The sequence below is a fragment of the Tympanuchus pallidicinctus genome, unplaced genomic scaffold, assembly GCF_026119805.1.
Source record: "Tympanuchus pallidicinctus isolate F22 unplaced genomic scaffold, pur_lepc_1.0 scaffold5, whole genome shotgun sequence".
Classification (NCBI taxonomy): Eukaryota; Metazoa; Chordata; class Aves; order Galliformes; family Phasianidae; genus Tympanuchus; species Tympanuchus pallidicinctus.
Genome location: NW_026294769.1, coordinates 25097078 through 25111452, shown reverse-complemented (window position 1 = coordinate 25111452; position 14375 = coordinate 25097078). Strand labels below are relative to the sequence as shown.

Here is a 14375-nt window from a genome sequence, read left to right as displayed (position 1 = left end):
AGAGAGGTGGCCAGCAGGGTGAGAGAGATGATTGTTCTCTATTCTGCCTGTGGGAGGCTCCAGCTGAAACACTGCGTCCCACATCTGGGGTACCCAACACAGGAAAGATGTGGGGCTTTAAGAGAGGGGTGGCCATGAAGATAATCCAGGGACTGGATGAAGATGGGCTAGTATGAAGATGGGCTGAAGGAACTGGGCTTGTTTAGCTTGGAAAAGAGAAGGCTGCAGGGATACCTAATTGCAGCCTTTCAGTATTTAAAGGTAGCTTATAAACAGGAGAGAAATAAACTTTTTACGTGGGTAGATAGTGATAGGACAACGTGGAATGGTTTTAAACTAAAGGAAGGGAGATTTGGATTAGATATCGAGGAAGGTTTTTTAGTGAGAGAGTGGTGAGGTGCTGGAGCAGGCTGCCCAGAAAGGTTGCGGATGCCCTGGCCCTGGAGACTTTCAAAGCCAGGCTGGATGATGCCTTGGGCAGCCTAATCTGATAATTATCTAGCAGCTTGTAACTTGTCTGTGGCAGGGAGAGGATGGGGGGGGAGGTAGGATGGGAGAGGGCAGGGCTTAGAACTTGATCCTTGTCCCTTCCAACTCAAGCCATTCTGTGAGGTCTGTTTAAAATATGCCAAAAAGTCAGGGTTGTGACTACATCATTTCGCAGAGTGGACGCCATGGAGATTGTGATGTTAGTCATGCATCCTAATGTTATATTAATGCAATGATATGAGTAATGGTAACACGTGAGGAGGTCAGTGATACTGTTTTTATAGTGGTGTATCACTGCTCTGTCTCATTTCTTTGAATCTCATTCAGTGTTGTATATACAGTTGATGTCTTAAGAGGTCTTCTGTTGGGTATAGTATAAGTATCTCTAACTGTGGAAGAATTTGGCTAGAGCACAATTATATGAAAAAGTTTTGAACTTGACAGGTGTATTTATGTTGTCTGAAGCTGTAAGTACGACAGATAGCCAGCTTTTATTATATGTTGTAGAAATACTGACTTCCTCAAATAACCAACACTTTTTCCTCTGCCCTCACACATGCACTGTCAGATATCAGGACAGGACAGTTGCTTCTCTGTTGAACCTGATGATCTCTTCCTTCTTCCTGGAGAAGAACAAGAAGTGACTGTGAATTTTTCTCCAAAAAATGTAGCGTCTACTCAAAGGTAACAAAACTATTTTGAACAGTACTTTTCAACATTAAGGTCATCAACAAATGTGAAAGTTTTTATCCATGAGAGAGTTGTTTCAACTTCCGTTGCTTTCTTGAGTCCTAGACTTTTGCTGATTCACCTGTTCCATAGATTTCCTGCCTCATTTTCTCTACATAACTTAGAGTTGCTGTTTCTTTTCCTGTCACAAATCAGCAGAGATCTTGTAGCTTACTTCTAAGCTATAACAAAGTTTTCAAGTATTTACCTTTAGCAGCCATTGTAGTTGCTTCTTCACCCCACTGAGACAAGGGAAATATTCTTTCCCTTTCTTTTTACAAATGAAAACCTGAAGCTCAGACCAGGATCAAATTAATTAATTCATTTTGGCTACCATAACTGAGGTTAGTATGTGAATCTTCTCTAAAAATAATGTCTATGTTTCATTCATAGAGGTATGCACTCATATATTTTGCACGTTAATTAGCTGATCTACATGAAATAGCCAAACTCGAAGGATTTAAATTTTGTCACGCTTAAAGCTGGTCTTTGCTATAAAATAGAGTGTATTTCCTTTAAGAAGGTACTTTTAAAAGGCCCGTCTGTAACTTTTTTCCAGGTATGTTTTGTTTTCAGTAGCTGTTCTTGTTCTGTGCGGGGATTAAAATCTACATATTGATTTTTTTTTTTTTTTTTAAGTGTTTTGAAAATCCTTGTGTTGCCATCTGGGCCTCAGTACGAAGTGGTGATAAAAGGTGAGATGGAATCAGTGGGAAATAGACCTGTGCTTACAGCTGCTGCAGATATTCCACCTATTCTCTCCAACAAGCAGTTCATCGCCTGGGGAGGAGTAAAGCTTGGAGAATCAGTGTAAGTAGCAGTTCGTGTAGAATATTATTCCTGAATTAATCTATTTGAATTTGATTACGTTCTGATGTTAAAACTACTAGTGATAGAGAATCCGTTGCATCTCTACAATAGCTTATCATTCAGACTAGTTCTTGTCTGAATTTTTTAGTTTCAAGATTCCAGCTTTGCTGTTAATTACTGTTGAGATATACTTCACTGCTGCTTTAGTATGTCAGGATTGCAAGTTTTGAAGTTCTTTGGACTTGTCGTATTGCTCTGGGGACAAATCCGCTACTGTTCTGATACTGAACTTCTGGAGGAATGTAGTGATGCTTCGGGTTATCACTTGAGATTGATCCACATTCGTAACCAAGAATCACTTCTGATAGCTACATTGCCATTTTTCTGTTTTGTCAATATAACTTATTTTGAAAATAGCAGTCTTGGATGTTTGGGGATGACTTTCTCGACCCTTTATTTTCTGTTTATCCTGAAAAGTAGTTTTAACTCACCAAAGCCTACCAGGAAATTTAATTCTTTTTACATTTTTTTTTTGTTTCAATGCAGTATAGCAGTGTCTGCTGCTGAAAGCTGGGAAGAATTGTTCTCTCTCTGTGGTTGTTTGCAGTAGCTGTTTGATCTTCCTTCATTGCTTTTTATGAGTTTTAGGGCTTGTCAGATTGTGTTGGCTTCTGCCTCGCTAAAATGGAAAAGGTAGTAGCTGTTCTTACTGGAGAACTTTCTTACCTCTCTTGAAGGCCAATCTGAGTAGCAGATACCTGGTCTATGTCAGGACATACAAAGAGATGGGGGGAAGAATACTTTTTAATCAACCTGATGGTGCCAAAGGCTCTTTGTGGTATAATTATGTTGAAAAGTATATGAAAATATTAGCCTTAATTTAGTTCTCTGCCACTGTTCCAATGGATCTGGGTCATGCTATTTACAAGATTGCTTCTTCGTAACTGAGTGGTTCTGGATAATCTAATTGCATCTGTCTTAGTTGTTTGTTTATATTGACAGAATTTTAGTATTGACAAAACTGCTGTGTGAAGAGAAAGTAATGTATTTATAGCTCTTCTGCTGTATGAAAACTGATGTTAATGTTATATAATACTGTAAGATCTGTAAGTTTGAGAATACAGTAATAACTTTCTACTTGAAAGTTGTACTGGAGGCATTTTTTTTTTCATGAAGTGACTTAAATTTTCCTATTTCCATTGCTCACATGAATAAATATGTACAGCTGATTAATGTTTGCTGCAAAATATAACTGAACTTCATATTTTTTCAGCCAACAGAAGTTAACTTTAAGAAATAACTCTCCATCTGTGACTCAGCATTTAAGACTGGTGATAAGAGGTCAGGATCAGGACTGTTTTCAGGTGACTGTAAATTTCTCTTTATCATTTATGACATCAGGATAATATAAAAATGTCAGAATTTGTCTCGCTTTTAGCACATCCTTAGTGGTGAATGAGCCAGATTAGAAACCATGCTGTAGAAGACCTGTGCAAATTAAATTAATCACAGAATGAATTCTGAATTTGGTGTTTTGGATTAGCAGCTCACTATATTTTTTTTTTATTTTTTAGTCCAGGTGAATTAAATGAGGTTAGAAATTAAATGTTTATCTATACTCAGTGGAATGGCAAAATTTAAAATAATTTTTCCACTTTGCATAGAATTTCATGTGTACCTTCATGCAGTAAGTGTGTAATTTTCTGCCTATTTTCTCAACAAAATATTTTGGGTCATCGTATGGTCTTGTATTGTACTGATGAGGATTTTGTTAACTCTTCTGGTTTTCTCTGGTTGTCATGTCCCATGTGCTAACCTTTGTACCATGTCTGTGTATCGAAGGATGTACAATTTCACTTGTCATGTGAAGTCATACCAGCCATGAATTAGGCAGTGATAGTCCTCTTCAGATTATGCAGGTCAAGGATGGTTCTGAAGCACCCAGTAAATTCTGTCGGTGCTCTTGATCAGGCAGTTGACGTAACTCTTTGTATCTTTGACGTAACTCTTTGTATCTTTGCCTGTTTGATTGAAGGTGGTGGAGGTCAAAAACAGTGGTGTTGCTCTTTCTGCCCAGGCTCTGTTAGATCTTGGCACTGAGGTGGAGGACCTTGCCCATCTTTGTCTTGGTTTGATTATCCATAAGTAGAGATGAGTCAGGCATATGCTGAAGTGTTGATGGACTTGTGTTGCAGCTTGGATAGATGCGATATCGTCAAAGTGCCAAATAGGTTTTGAGATCTAGACTTGTCACAAAAGAGAACATTAGTAACTGTATGTAATGGTGCATTAGATGCTATGGTTGTTGTATGGAATTTTAGACATTAGAATCTGATTTTTGTTTTTTTTAATTCTTGGTGTTTCTCTTGTGCTTATCAGAAAATTCAACTTGCATTTATTTACTGGTTGATCTGTAGCCTTTGAAAGGTGGCTGGTTTTCTCTGGGTCGTTGACAAGCTTGTGATTGTTTCTAACAATCTGAGAGGCTTTTAACCAATACGGCTAAAGTTCCCTCACTTCTCAGTGAAGGTGGTCTGGACAGAATTGTTTGGTAGGTTGTTGATCTCTGTTTCCTTTGAAACCAGAAAGCCAACTGATGGTACTACAATTTGTGTGCCTTATTCTTTACTAACATAGTAGACCATGGTTAAGGGAATGTCTGGCAGTTGCTGCAGGTAGCCTGGGAGTCTGTTGACTGGCAAAGACAGTAAAAGAATTAACATTCCAAATAGAAAGCTATTTTCCAGTTTTACTCCTACCTAGTGTCAACAATTGCATATTATTCCTCCCTACCTGTATTTTTTTCTCAAGAATGCTTGAACTTGCTAAGTAGTTTAACACTTGATATGGCTGAGATGTAGTTTCTTAATTAATGAGTTCATACTTCTGTCTGGTGTACCTCTTCATTCTTCTTGAGTGTCTATTACGATGAGACTACTTGTAATCACAAAATCATTAAAGTTGGAGAGGAGCAAATGGCTGTTACCCAGAAAGGAGTATTAGGATACCTGTTTCTGACTACCCTGAAGCTTGTGAAGGAGCTGCTTAAACTGTTCTCACTTTCAAAAGTTGCGGTCTCCCAGCTCAATCTAAAGCTTGTGTTTCGTGCTTCCATGGGCTGTGTTTCCTCTGTGGCTGCCTGGATGAACATGGTAGTGAAGCTGTACTGATAACCTTCCAGCTGAAATCATAACAGCATTGCAACAGATTGGAGTTCAGTTTGCAGCTCTTCAAACTGCTGCAGTACAACAGACTCAATAATGGGTAGAATAGTCCTATTGCTGGTGCTCTTTCCAGGAGTGATTCAAGACCTTACTTCAAGGGACTGTGTATGTAGGAAGGAAGAAGGAAGAACTGGAATCAGCTTTTGGAGTTTCCATGATGACAGTTTTGTTATACAAATTCGTTATCAAATACAGATTTATAGCCCTTCTTCCTCAGCTATTCAGATCTGCTCTGTAAAATCTTCAAATGAGAAAGAATTAATGTAGCATTATGAACTTCAGCTTCATGCACTGTATTAGGGTTTGAACCCAAAAAGTTCTGTTATCTGAAGTGAGAGCTCACTGTCAGTGAACTTAGTTTTTCTCTTCTATGTTAAGCATCACAGCCTTTAATATCTGCCGTTGATTACTTACTCCAGATTCTGAAGTTTGTTTTGGTTTGGTAGTGAAATAAGTCTTATTAATTATTTTTCTCACTGTAGTCACTCATTTATTGTGTCTCTTTTTCTGTAGCTGCAAAGTATATTTGGATCAGAAGAACGTTTAACTAGTAACTGGGAACTCAAAATCCGTCCCAAAGAAGACACTAATATATACTTGATGTTTACACCTACTCGAGTAACTTCCTTCTTTGCAAAGCTGGAAATCAAACAGCTGGGAATTAGATCACAGCCAGGAATTAAGTTTACTGTAAGAGTCCTAATGTAATTCTTGATAATATTAAACATAAATTGTTCTTGATTGTTAAAAGTCTGTTGTTTCTGTCAAAAAGTTGAAACTTCTGGTGTCCACTGTGTGTATTTGCATACTGCAAAGGGAATATGGGTATTGAATTTTAGTTTAAGTAGCCTTAACTTTGGTATGTACTTCATTCCTATTGTGAAGAATGAAGAAATGGTTTATGTACCTTTTAAAAAGTAGCCTGTTTTTAACTGTAGTTCTGTTTTTCAAAAATAAATAAATAAATAAATATTTCATATATGTATGTAGTGTTGTTGAATGTTGTGATTTTACTGAAGTTTAGTGAGAAGGCATTCATTTGAAATACTGTTGTTTTTTGTTTGTTTTTCACAGATACCTTTATCTGGATATGGAGGAACCAGCAGTATAATTTTAGAGAGCGTTAAGAAACTGTCAGACAGCTACACATTAACACTGGATGGATTATTGCCTTCAAGATTAAAGAGAGTTTCTTTCTGCGTGAGAAATACAGGTTCTCGTGCTGCATATGTGAAAGCACTGTGCTTTGCCAACCTACAGACAAAAACAGTTGTAGATCCTCAAGTAATGACAGTATCTCCAGAGAAGTTCATACTGACAGAAGGAGCACACGAAGTAAGTATATTGCCTGATTATGAACGAGTTGTATTGATTAAAATGTGCTTAATGAAAGCATCCCACTCGTTCCTCATTGAAATCTCATCTAACTTTTAAAAATTTCACTTAATTTTCCAAACATTAGTACTAAAACGAAGATTTTTTTTTCCTAAATGTTGTCTGCTTATTTTATCAGATGATTACGGTAACATGGAATCCCATGGAAAAGGAAAGGAACTTTCTTAAACCGAAGACATTGTTATCAACAATATGTTTCTTTTGTGGTGATGAAATTTCCAGGCAGCGATACCGTAGGTGAGATGTCCTTTGCTATTGTTATATAGCCATATATTCCACAAAATGTTAAAACTGAAAGTCTATGCTGCCGTGGTTTGAGTGTGCTTCCAGGAATGGCAAGCACAATCCGAAAAACCTAGATGATAAGGACAGATATGGTAAGTCTTACATCTGATATTTGTTTATTTGAAGGTGGCTGCTTATGATGGCTTGATTTTTATTTATTTTTTTTTCCTTTTTTCTTTAATGTTTAGTTTACATACTGTAGCTGCAATTCTAGTTAAGGATTTTGTTCTTTTTATATTCTTGAGTGTGAACGTGTTGGTTTTTGTGGATGGATTTTGTTTTTTGTGTGTGTATGTGTGTGTATATCAGAAGAGCTGTCTTCTGTTTTACTATCTTCTGCCTTTTCCCAATACATGTGTAACTTTAATTCTTTTTTAGTGAAACACTCTTGAAAGGAGTGGTACTAAAATTCAGTAAATTCAGTTTTGATTGAGATAAACATCTTGATTTGGTGAGTTATATGAAGAAAGGCAGCATGCGAGTGAATGTGTATGTGAGAAAAATAACATCCACGCAGAGATGATGTGGGACTTTTTGGAGAGGTTCCAGAGGAGGGCCACAAAAATGATCCAGGGACTGGAACACCTTTCCTATGAAGACAGGCTGAAGGAACTGGGCTGTTCAGTCTGGAGAAGAGAAGGCTTTAGGGGATGTCATTACAGCCTTCCAATACTTAAAGGGAACAGGAGGGAAATCCAGATTTTCACATGGGTAGATAGTGGTAGGACAAGGGGGAATTATTTTGAAGTAAAGGAGAGGAGATTAGAAGGTTATCACTGTGAGGATGGTGAGGTGCTGCAACTGGCTGCTCAGAGAAGCTGTGGGTGATTTGTTCCAGGAAGTTTTGAAAGCCAAGCTGGATATGGCCCTGGGCAGTCTGATCTAATGCTTGATTTATTGATTGGCAGCTCTGCCCATGGGAGAGGGACTGGAACTTAATGGTCTTTGACATCCCTTCTAATCCAAGCCATTCTGTGAAATCTGTAGAATATATCTAACCAAACTTCAGTAGATGCTGTATTTATATTTTAAATTGTATAATAAATGCATAAAAATATAATGGTGTGTTCTGCTTTCAATGACATAAGTGTCTGTGCACAGCATGCGATCATCATACAAAATGCTGACAATAGACAGAATACTAAGGAGTCAATGATCACCAAGGTTGGAAAAGACCTACAAGATCATCCAGTCCAACCATCCACCAATCACCAGTAGTTCTCACTAAATGTTTGGACGTTGTGTTGAGGGACATGGTTTAGTGAGAGCTATTGGTGGTCGGTGGATGTTTGGGCTGGATGATCTTGAAGGTCATTTCCACTTTGGTGATTTTGTGATTTTGTTCTTTGAACACCTTCAGGGTCGGTGACTCCACCACCTCCCCGGGCAGCACCATGCACTGTAAAGCTTCTTTCTGTGAATGAGGAATCTTTCACTGTTACCTGAAGCCTTACTGAAGTCATTGTACCTACTGTTATCCAAATAAAGTATTAAAACTAGTAGAATTTAACCATTGGACTTGGAATAAAAAGCTCATATTATATAGCTGCGTGTCTGATGATCTTATCAACAGTTCAACCTGTCAGGTATTTCAGAAATGGTAAAAGCTAGTGATGGTAGATAATTATCATCTTGCTCATTTCTTTTGATCCATGTTTTTAATGCTTTGAGTAATTCAGTGACTGTTTTTTCATCTCTAACAGAGCTATGATGTGTGAACTTGAGGTAGTAAAACCCATAGTCCCGGAAAACAGTTTATTGAGAAACATTGTATTTGATGAAGAGTTTCAAGGGGAGCAGCTTGTGACAGAAGGTAGGCCTATTAACTTTTAAAAGATGTAATACTTGTATTAGGGTGGGGAAAAATGCATTTTAGACTTAAATCCTGGTTCTTTTTTCTTTATTTTTGATAAAAAACGGAATGAAAATTCATCCCTCTTACTCAAAACACATAAAAACTGTTTACTTCTTTTTTTTCCTATCGAAATGCGACCTAAAGTAATGAATATCATGACATTAAAATTGTCAGGTTTAGTGGAAGATATACTAAAACTTGAGAAAGAGACTCGGTGTTTTGCTTCATTGAAAGTGTCAGGTTTTACTAGAGATATATATTCTATATTTTAAGATTTAGCAATTAACTTTGCTGATATTAAAAGTTGTATTTCCCTCCCCAAGTTAAATAACATCACAGGCAGAAGTAAAAAAGAGCAGAATATATTGTAAAGGTATCCTCCAAATAAAAAAATTGTCCTTTAACAGAAACCTCCTTATGACAGCATAAGAAATAGAGTTTTACTAGTTTGATTTACACATGGAAGGAATTCAGTGTTATAATGCCACTACACGTGAGTGAAAGTTGTAGCCTGAATCTGTCCCGATAGATTTTTATACTGTTTTTACTTGGGAAAGTGATTGATCACCTTGGCTGAGGTAAGATCCTAGGGAATATAAGAAACTTGAGTGTGCTCTAAAGTTGTTTAGTTGGTATAAGAGGGTATAAGAGAGCTGAGATGACTTCTATTAATAAGATTATCAGAGATAGTCTTGCTAGTAGTAATTTAATTTTCTTTTTCTTTCTGTAGAAAACAAGGCATCTTAGTGGCTGTCAAATACAGGCTTTTTTTCTTTCCTATTTGAGCACAGTCCTTTCACTTAGCAGGACTTATTTGTCCTGCAAGTAAAAGATCCTTAGCATTCTATTCAGTGTTTTCTGTACTGAATAAATATATATATTGAGGAGAAGATTGGTATTATTAAAAACAAACAACAAATAATGATGGACTTGCATAACACTGCTAATAAGCCTTTATGGGGGAGTTGAGAAAGTTGCTTTGAAGAAGCAAACACTGATACAGACTTAAAGCCCTTCATTACCTCCTTGTCACTCCAAAATTATACACTGACACATTAGTGTTTGAAATGGTGTGTTGTCAGTTTTTCACCAGCCTACTTGCTTGTTGCATCAGCGTGCTGCACAATGGAATATGCAATTAGACTTGACAATCAGCATGCATGTCTATAAGAGTATGAATTTCACAGCATTCCTGAGTTTCATTTTTGTGAGGGCATTCATCTGTCTTATCCCTAGCTGAAGTGTACATGCTGTGTACGAGCATTAATAATTTACCCCCAAATTTTCTATGCAGCAGAAGCAAGAATGGATCCAATGCATCCTGTGTGGGAAGCGCTCACTTTCTCATTCTGTCAATTCTACATGAAGTTGCTTAAAGTACAGTTAAACGTTTTGAGGAAACAATTATTTTTAAGTCTTGTCAGGGTAAATAAATTAAACTTGACTTTAATTGGACATAAAATCAAACTAATATGTGTGTTTTACTTAAAGGTGGAAAATAACTTATATAATTCAAAGGAGAAATTTTGTTAATGTTGATTTATGCCTGATGATAATTTTCTTAAGCTGTTTTTGGAATTATCCGTTATTCTTAACCAACAGGTTAAATAGGAGTATATCCAAAATCTCTGTTGTGCAATTTCTGAGTATGATTCTTTTGTTCTTAGTGGAGTTGCTGTTACTCTTTCAGTGTGCGATATCCCACGAGGGACGAATGATATCCGTCTTTTCTATGCAAATATGCGGAAAATTATCCTCACCGTGGTTGGATACTTTGTTGTGAATCGGGATGTTTTTCAGCAATCTCCTGGACGTCATCTGGAATCAAACCGGTAGCGTATGAGAGTAACTGTTGGAAAATGCTTAAGTGCGACTCCGTTCATCTAAAATCGTCTAAAGCCAGGTTTAGGAAGAAATTTGTTATTCAGAGGGTGATGAGATACTGGCACAGCTGCCCAGAGAGGCTGTGGGTGCTCCCATCTCTGGAGGCGTTCAGGGTCAGGCTGGATGCGATCCTGGGCTGCAAGCCCATCTAGTGGATGGCAACCCTGCCCATGGCAGGGAGCTTGGAACTCAGTGACTTTTAACATCCTCTCCAGCCTAAGCCATTCTATGATGTAGCTGCTGACTTTTTTTTGCAATGATGAATTAAATTGAAAGTCCTCATGAACAACATTGTATTTCAGCGTTAAATTTTAAGAGATACTAAGAGTAAGCTGTTATAAATACTTCTATGCTATCTTCGTTACTACTTTTGCTTAATGCAATCTTACTTCCAGATCTGAGAATGCTGCAAGACTTATCAATGCAACATTGGATGTTCTCCCTGTTAAAGGGCCTCAGGGTCCTCCATTACCTGTGAAAACCAATGGTGAAGTCCAGAACAAAGTAGATGCTCAACAGACTTGGACTGTTAAGCCTGAACACTTGATTTTGTTACCTCCTTCTATTAGTAAGTATTTTCTTCATTTAATAACTTAATCATTTTAGTATTAAAATAACTTCTACTTATATTCAAAATTCTCTTATTTTCGTGAGTGTGACTTGATCAATAATCTTGCTGCAATAGTATTGCACCTAAGCAATAAACCTGATTTGAACAGAGTTTTGGTTAAATTGTGAGCGTTAAGGGGCTGTATGTGTTTGTATATTTATAACATGCACTACATAATTATGTATATTTTAAAGTCCTGGGAATTTTGATTTAAAAAAAAAAAAAAAAATAGAGCAGAAAATGCTTTATTTTACTTGGTACGTCTCTGATTCTTGATCTCTTTTGTGCATGTTTGTACTTGTTAGCTTTTTATAGCTTTTTTTGTGATTTAGGTGGAACAGCTGATACTGGACATGTACAAATTGTCAACAGTTCTAGTAGGATGCTGACGTTTGAGCTTTCGTGGCCAGCTCACTGCCTTACTATAACCCCACAACATGGAGTTATTGAACCAGAGTAAGTTTCTTTACATGGATTCCTTTTTTTTATATACAAGCATGGTGAGATTTTGGAGCAACTTATTATAGTCTGTTCTAGGGTACGGTCATCTACTTTACTGGCATGTAAAGCTAACCTTACTTATTTGACTTTATCCTTCATAATTCTTTTTACAGGGAATATTTTTCTGTTGTACGCTAAGTTACCTGCAGGCCAGGAGTTTTCTGTTCTTCGATATGTTGTTACTCTTGTATAATTTTCCAGGTCAATAAAACTGAAATTAAAAAAAAAAAAAAAAAAAAAAGTCCTTTCACAGTATTTTTTTTTTTTTTTTTAATTTGAATGACCTATGTATTTAAAACAGGATATTTCTTTGATTTGGTTATATGCTGATATTTATCAGCACTTGATTCATTATGTATTGACAGAATTGTTTTTTCTTGCTTAACCTGTGGCTTCTCAGTATTTGTTAGTATGAAATGGCAAGTCAGCATCAGATCATCTCTACCTTATCTAGCAGTATTTTGGAACAGTCTTTGTACTGTCATTGCTTGTGTGGACTCTTAACAGATGTCAACAAAAAGCACTTTACTGCTTCTCATTTCTGAATTAAAATCAAGGTAAATTCAGAAACACTCTTAAAGAATTAAGCAACTATCTTATCTTTAGATGTTTACACAAAGCAGAGGCTTTCTTTTTAGTCCTGCGTCACTGTTTGAGGTATGGACTTCAACATTTAATTTGATACTCAATTAGATTTAAATTTTTGAGTCAGAAAAAAAAATCAAGATGATTCTGTGCAGGGGTTAGAATATCTGCAAGGAGTAGCCAATTAAAATAGTTGGAGACCAACATACAATCTGCAATAGCTAATAGCAAGGATATGTTGAGTATCTTATACCCTAGACTCAGGACTCTTTCAATTTTTTTTTTTTAATTGATGGGATCGGTGACAGGCTTGAAGCAACTTTCTTTATGTGTTGCATAATTATATTGTGTTCTTTTCATTAGAAAAGAATGAGCTGTGGCCAAACAGGTTAGGTCCAAAAAGTAGCCTGGATCAAGAACAGAGGCCGGCAAGCAGGAAACAGACCTGTGGGAACAGCTGACTTAAGCATGACAGGTTCTGCTTACATAGTTTTCTACTTTCTATGGCAATCTCCATACCATGACAAGAACAGTCATGGTATCAGGCTGGAAGCCAGGCAGTCTTTTATAGTATGCACTGTGATGGCTGGAGCTGCATGGAATTCTTGAGCTGATTTAAGCCGTGAAAGGAGAAGCTCCAATTCCTTAGTGACAGTGGAAGTCCTAAAATCAAACACTGCCTTTGCCACATCAGAGCCAGTTAGATCATGCAAGCCATCTCCTGTTTCACCTTAACTAAAATCCTTAGACTCCCTGGAATGTGATAGGTGCAACCTTCAACCTGTCTGAATGTGCAATCGTTAAATTGTAATTCCGTGCTGAATTTGATTCTAAGATTCTAAGAGACTTTTATCATGGAGATGTCTCAGTGTTGGAAGTATTGATAGGTGCTGTCAAAGGAATTGTGCTTTTGGAGCAGGGACTGTTGGCATCTGGAAAGATTTGCAAGTGCCTTGTTTAGGAAGCATCTTGAAGACTTCCCTTCTGAATAAGGTTTGAAGGGCGGTTAGGTAGGATTTGTCTTCCCTAGACTGCTCCATTCCACAGCAGGAAAAGTACCAAGAGTTGGTATCTGTAGGTTGTATGTCACCCTTTTGAGACATCTGGGTGATGATTCCATGCAGGTTGGATTTGTATGTGAAGTTGGCAGTAAACGTCAGAGTCAGGCTGATAGGAGCAAAGACAGTGAAAGCAGGTAGTAACTGAGAATTTTATGTGTACTAGTAAGTCATGTTCTCACATACACAGATTTGTATATGTGGGAGAGCCATAAGAGTAAAGATTCTGAGTACTGAAATTTTAAAATAGTATTAATAATATTTTTATCCAAAATAGTAAGGTTGAAATGGCTTTTTGTATGTTGGCTTTGTGTCTGTGTAGGTTGGCTGTGCCTATGCAGGACTTTCTCCTAGAGGAAACTGAGATTTCAACGGTTCTTTAAGGAAATATTAAAACCCTGAATTAGTATGAGGCTACCGATGCCTGTTAGTTGAAGTGTGTATGAGAAGGTTTTATTCTGAGGATTATTATGGAGCTGACTTGCCTCTGAGGACTGATCTTTGTTCTTACACTGAACTTTTCAAATGCAGTGCTCTGCTAGTGACACTTCAAGCTAATTTTTCTGGGATGATTTGAGTGCTTTCACTCATTAACTGTCCTAACATAAAATCAATGTGATTTTTTTGTGCTTTTTTTGAATGCTTCATTGCTTACTTTCTGCCCTCTTTTATGTTGAAATTTTTTGATATTGAATACAGAACACTGTAAATCAAACTTACATTCTCGCTGGTCAAAGTACTGTCTTATGTTGTAATAGCTTGGAATGAATTTAGTAGACTCTTTGGTGTCCCCTACCTACATAACTATAGAAACCATTGAAAAGTTTTTCTCCAAAATCAGTGGTTCTGAGTGGGAGAAAGGAAAGCATGCAAATTCTTTGAAGCTAGAATTAGTTTTAAAGGTGCAATTTGCGCACACTTTGTTCGAATGGAAGTTTCTTTCTGGAGTA

General features: G+C 37.1%; 1 protein-coding gene across 1 annotated transcript in view; it reads left to right on the top strand.

Moving 5' to 3' along the window:
• Positions 1 to 14375, top strand: part of CEP192 (centrosomal protein 192) — a 70303-nt gene that overhangs the window by 41212 nt on the left and 14716 nt on the right. Inside the window, exons 35-44 of the mRNA XM_052704297.1 lie at positions 1058 to 1173; positions 1858 to 2028; positions 3302 to 3392; positions 5766 to 5942; positions 6327 to 6587; positions 6766 to 6884; positions 8636 to 8745; positions 10478 to 10619; positions 11067 to 11239; positions 11614 to 11737. Coding sequence (XP_052560257.1) covers positions 1058 to 1173; positions 1858 to 2028; positions 3302 to 3392; positions 5766 to 5942; positions 6327 to 6587; positions 6766 to 6884; positions 8636 to 8745; positions 10478 to 10619; positions 11067 to 11239; positions 11614 to 11737 — 1484 coding nt within the window. The remainder of the gene's footprint in view (positions 1 to 1057; positions 1174 to 1857; positions 2029 to 3301; positions 3393 to 5765; positions 5943 to 6326; positions 6588 to 6765; positions 6885 to 8635; positions 8746 to 10477; positions 10620 to 11066; positions 11240 to 11613; positions 11738 to 14375) is intronic.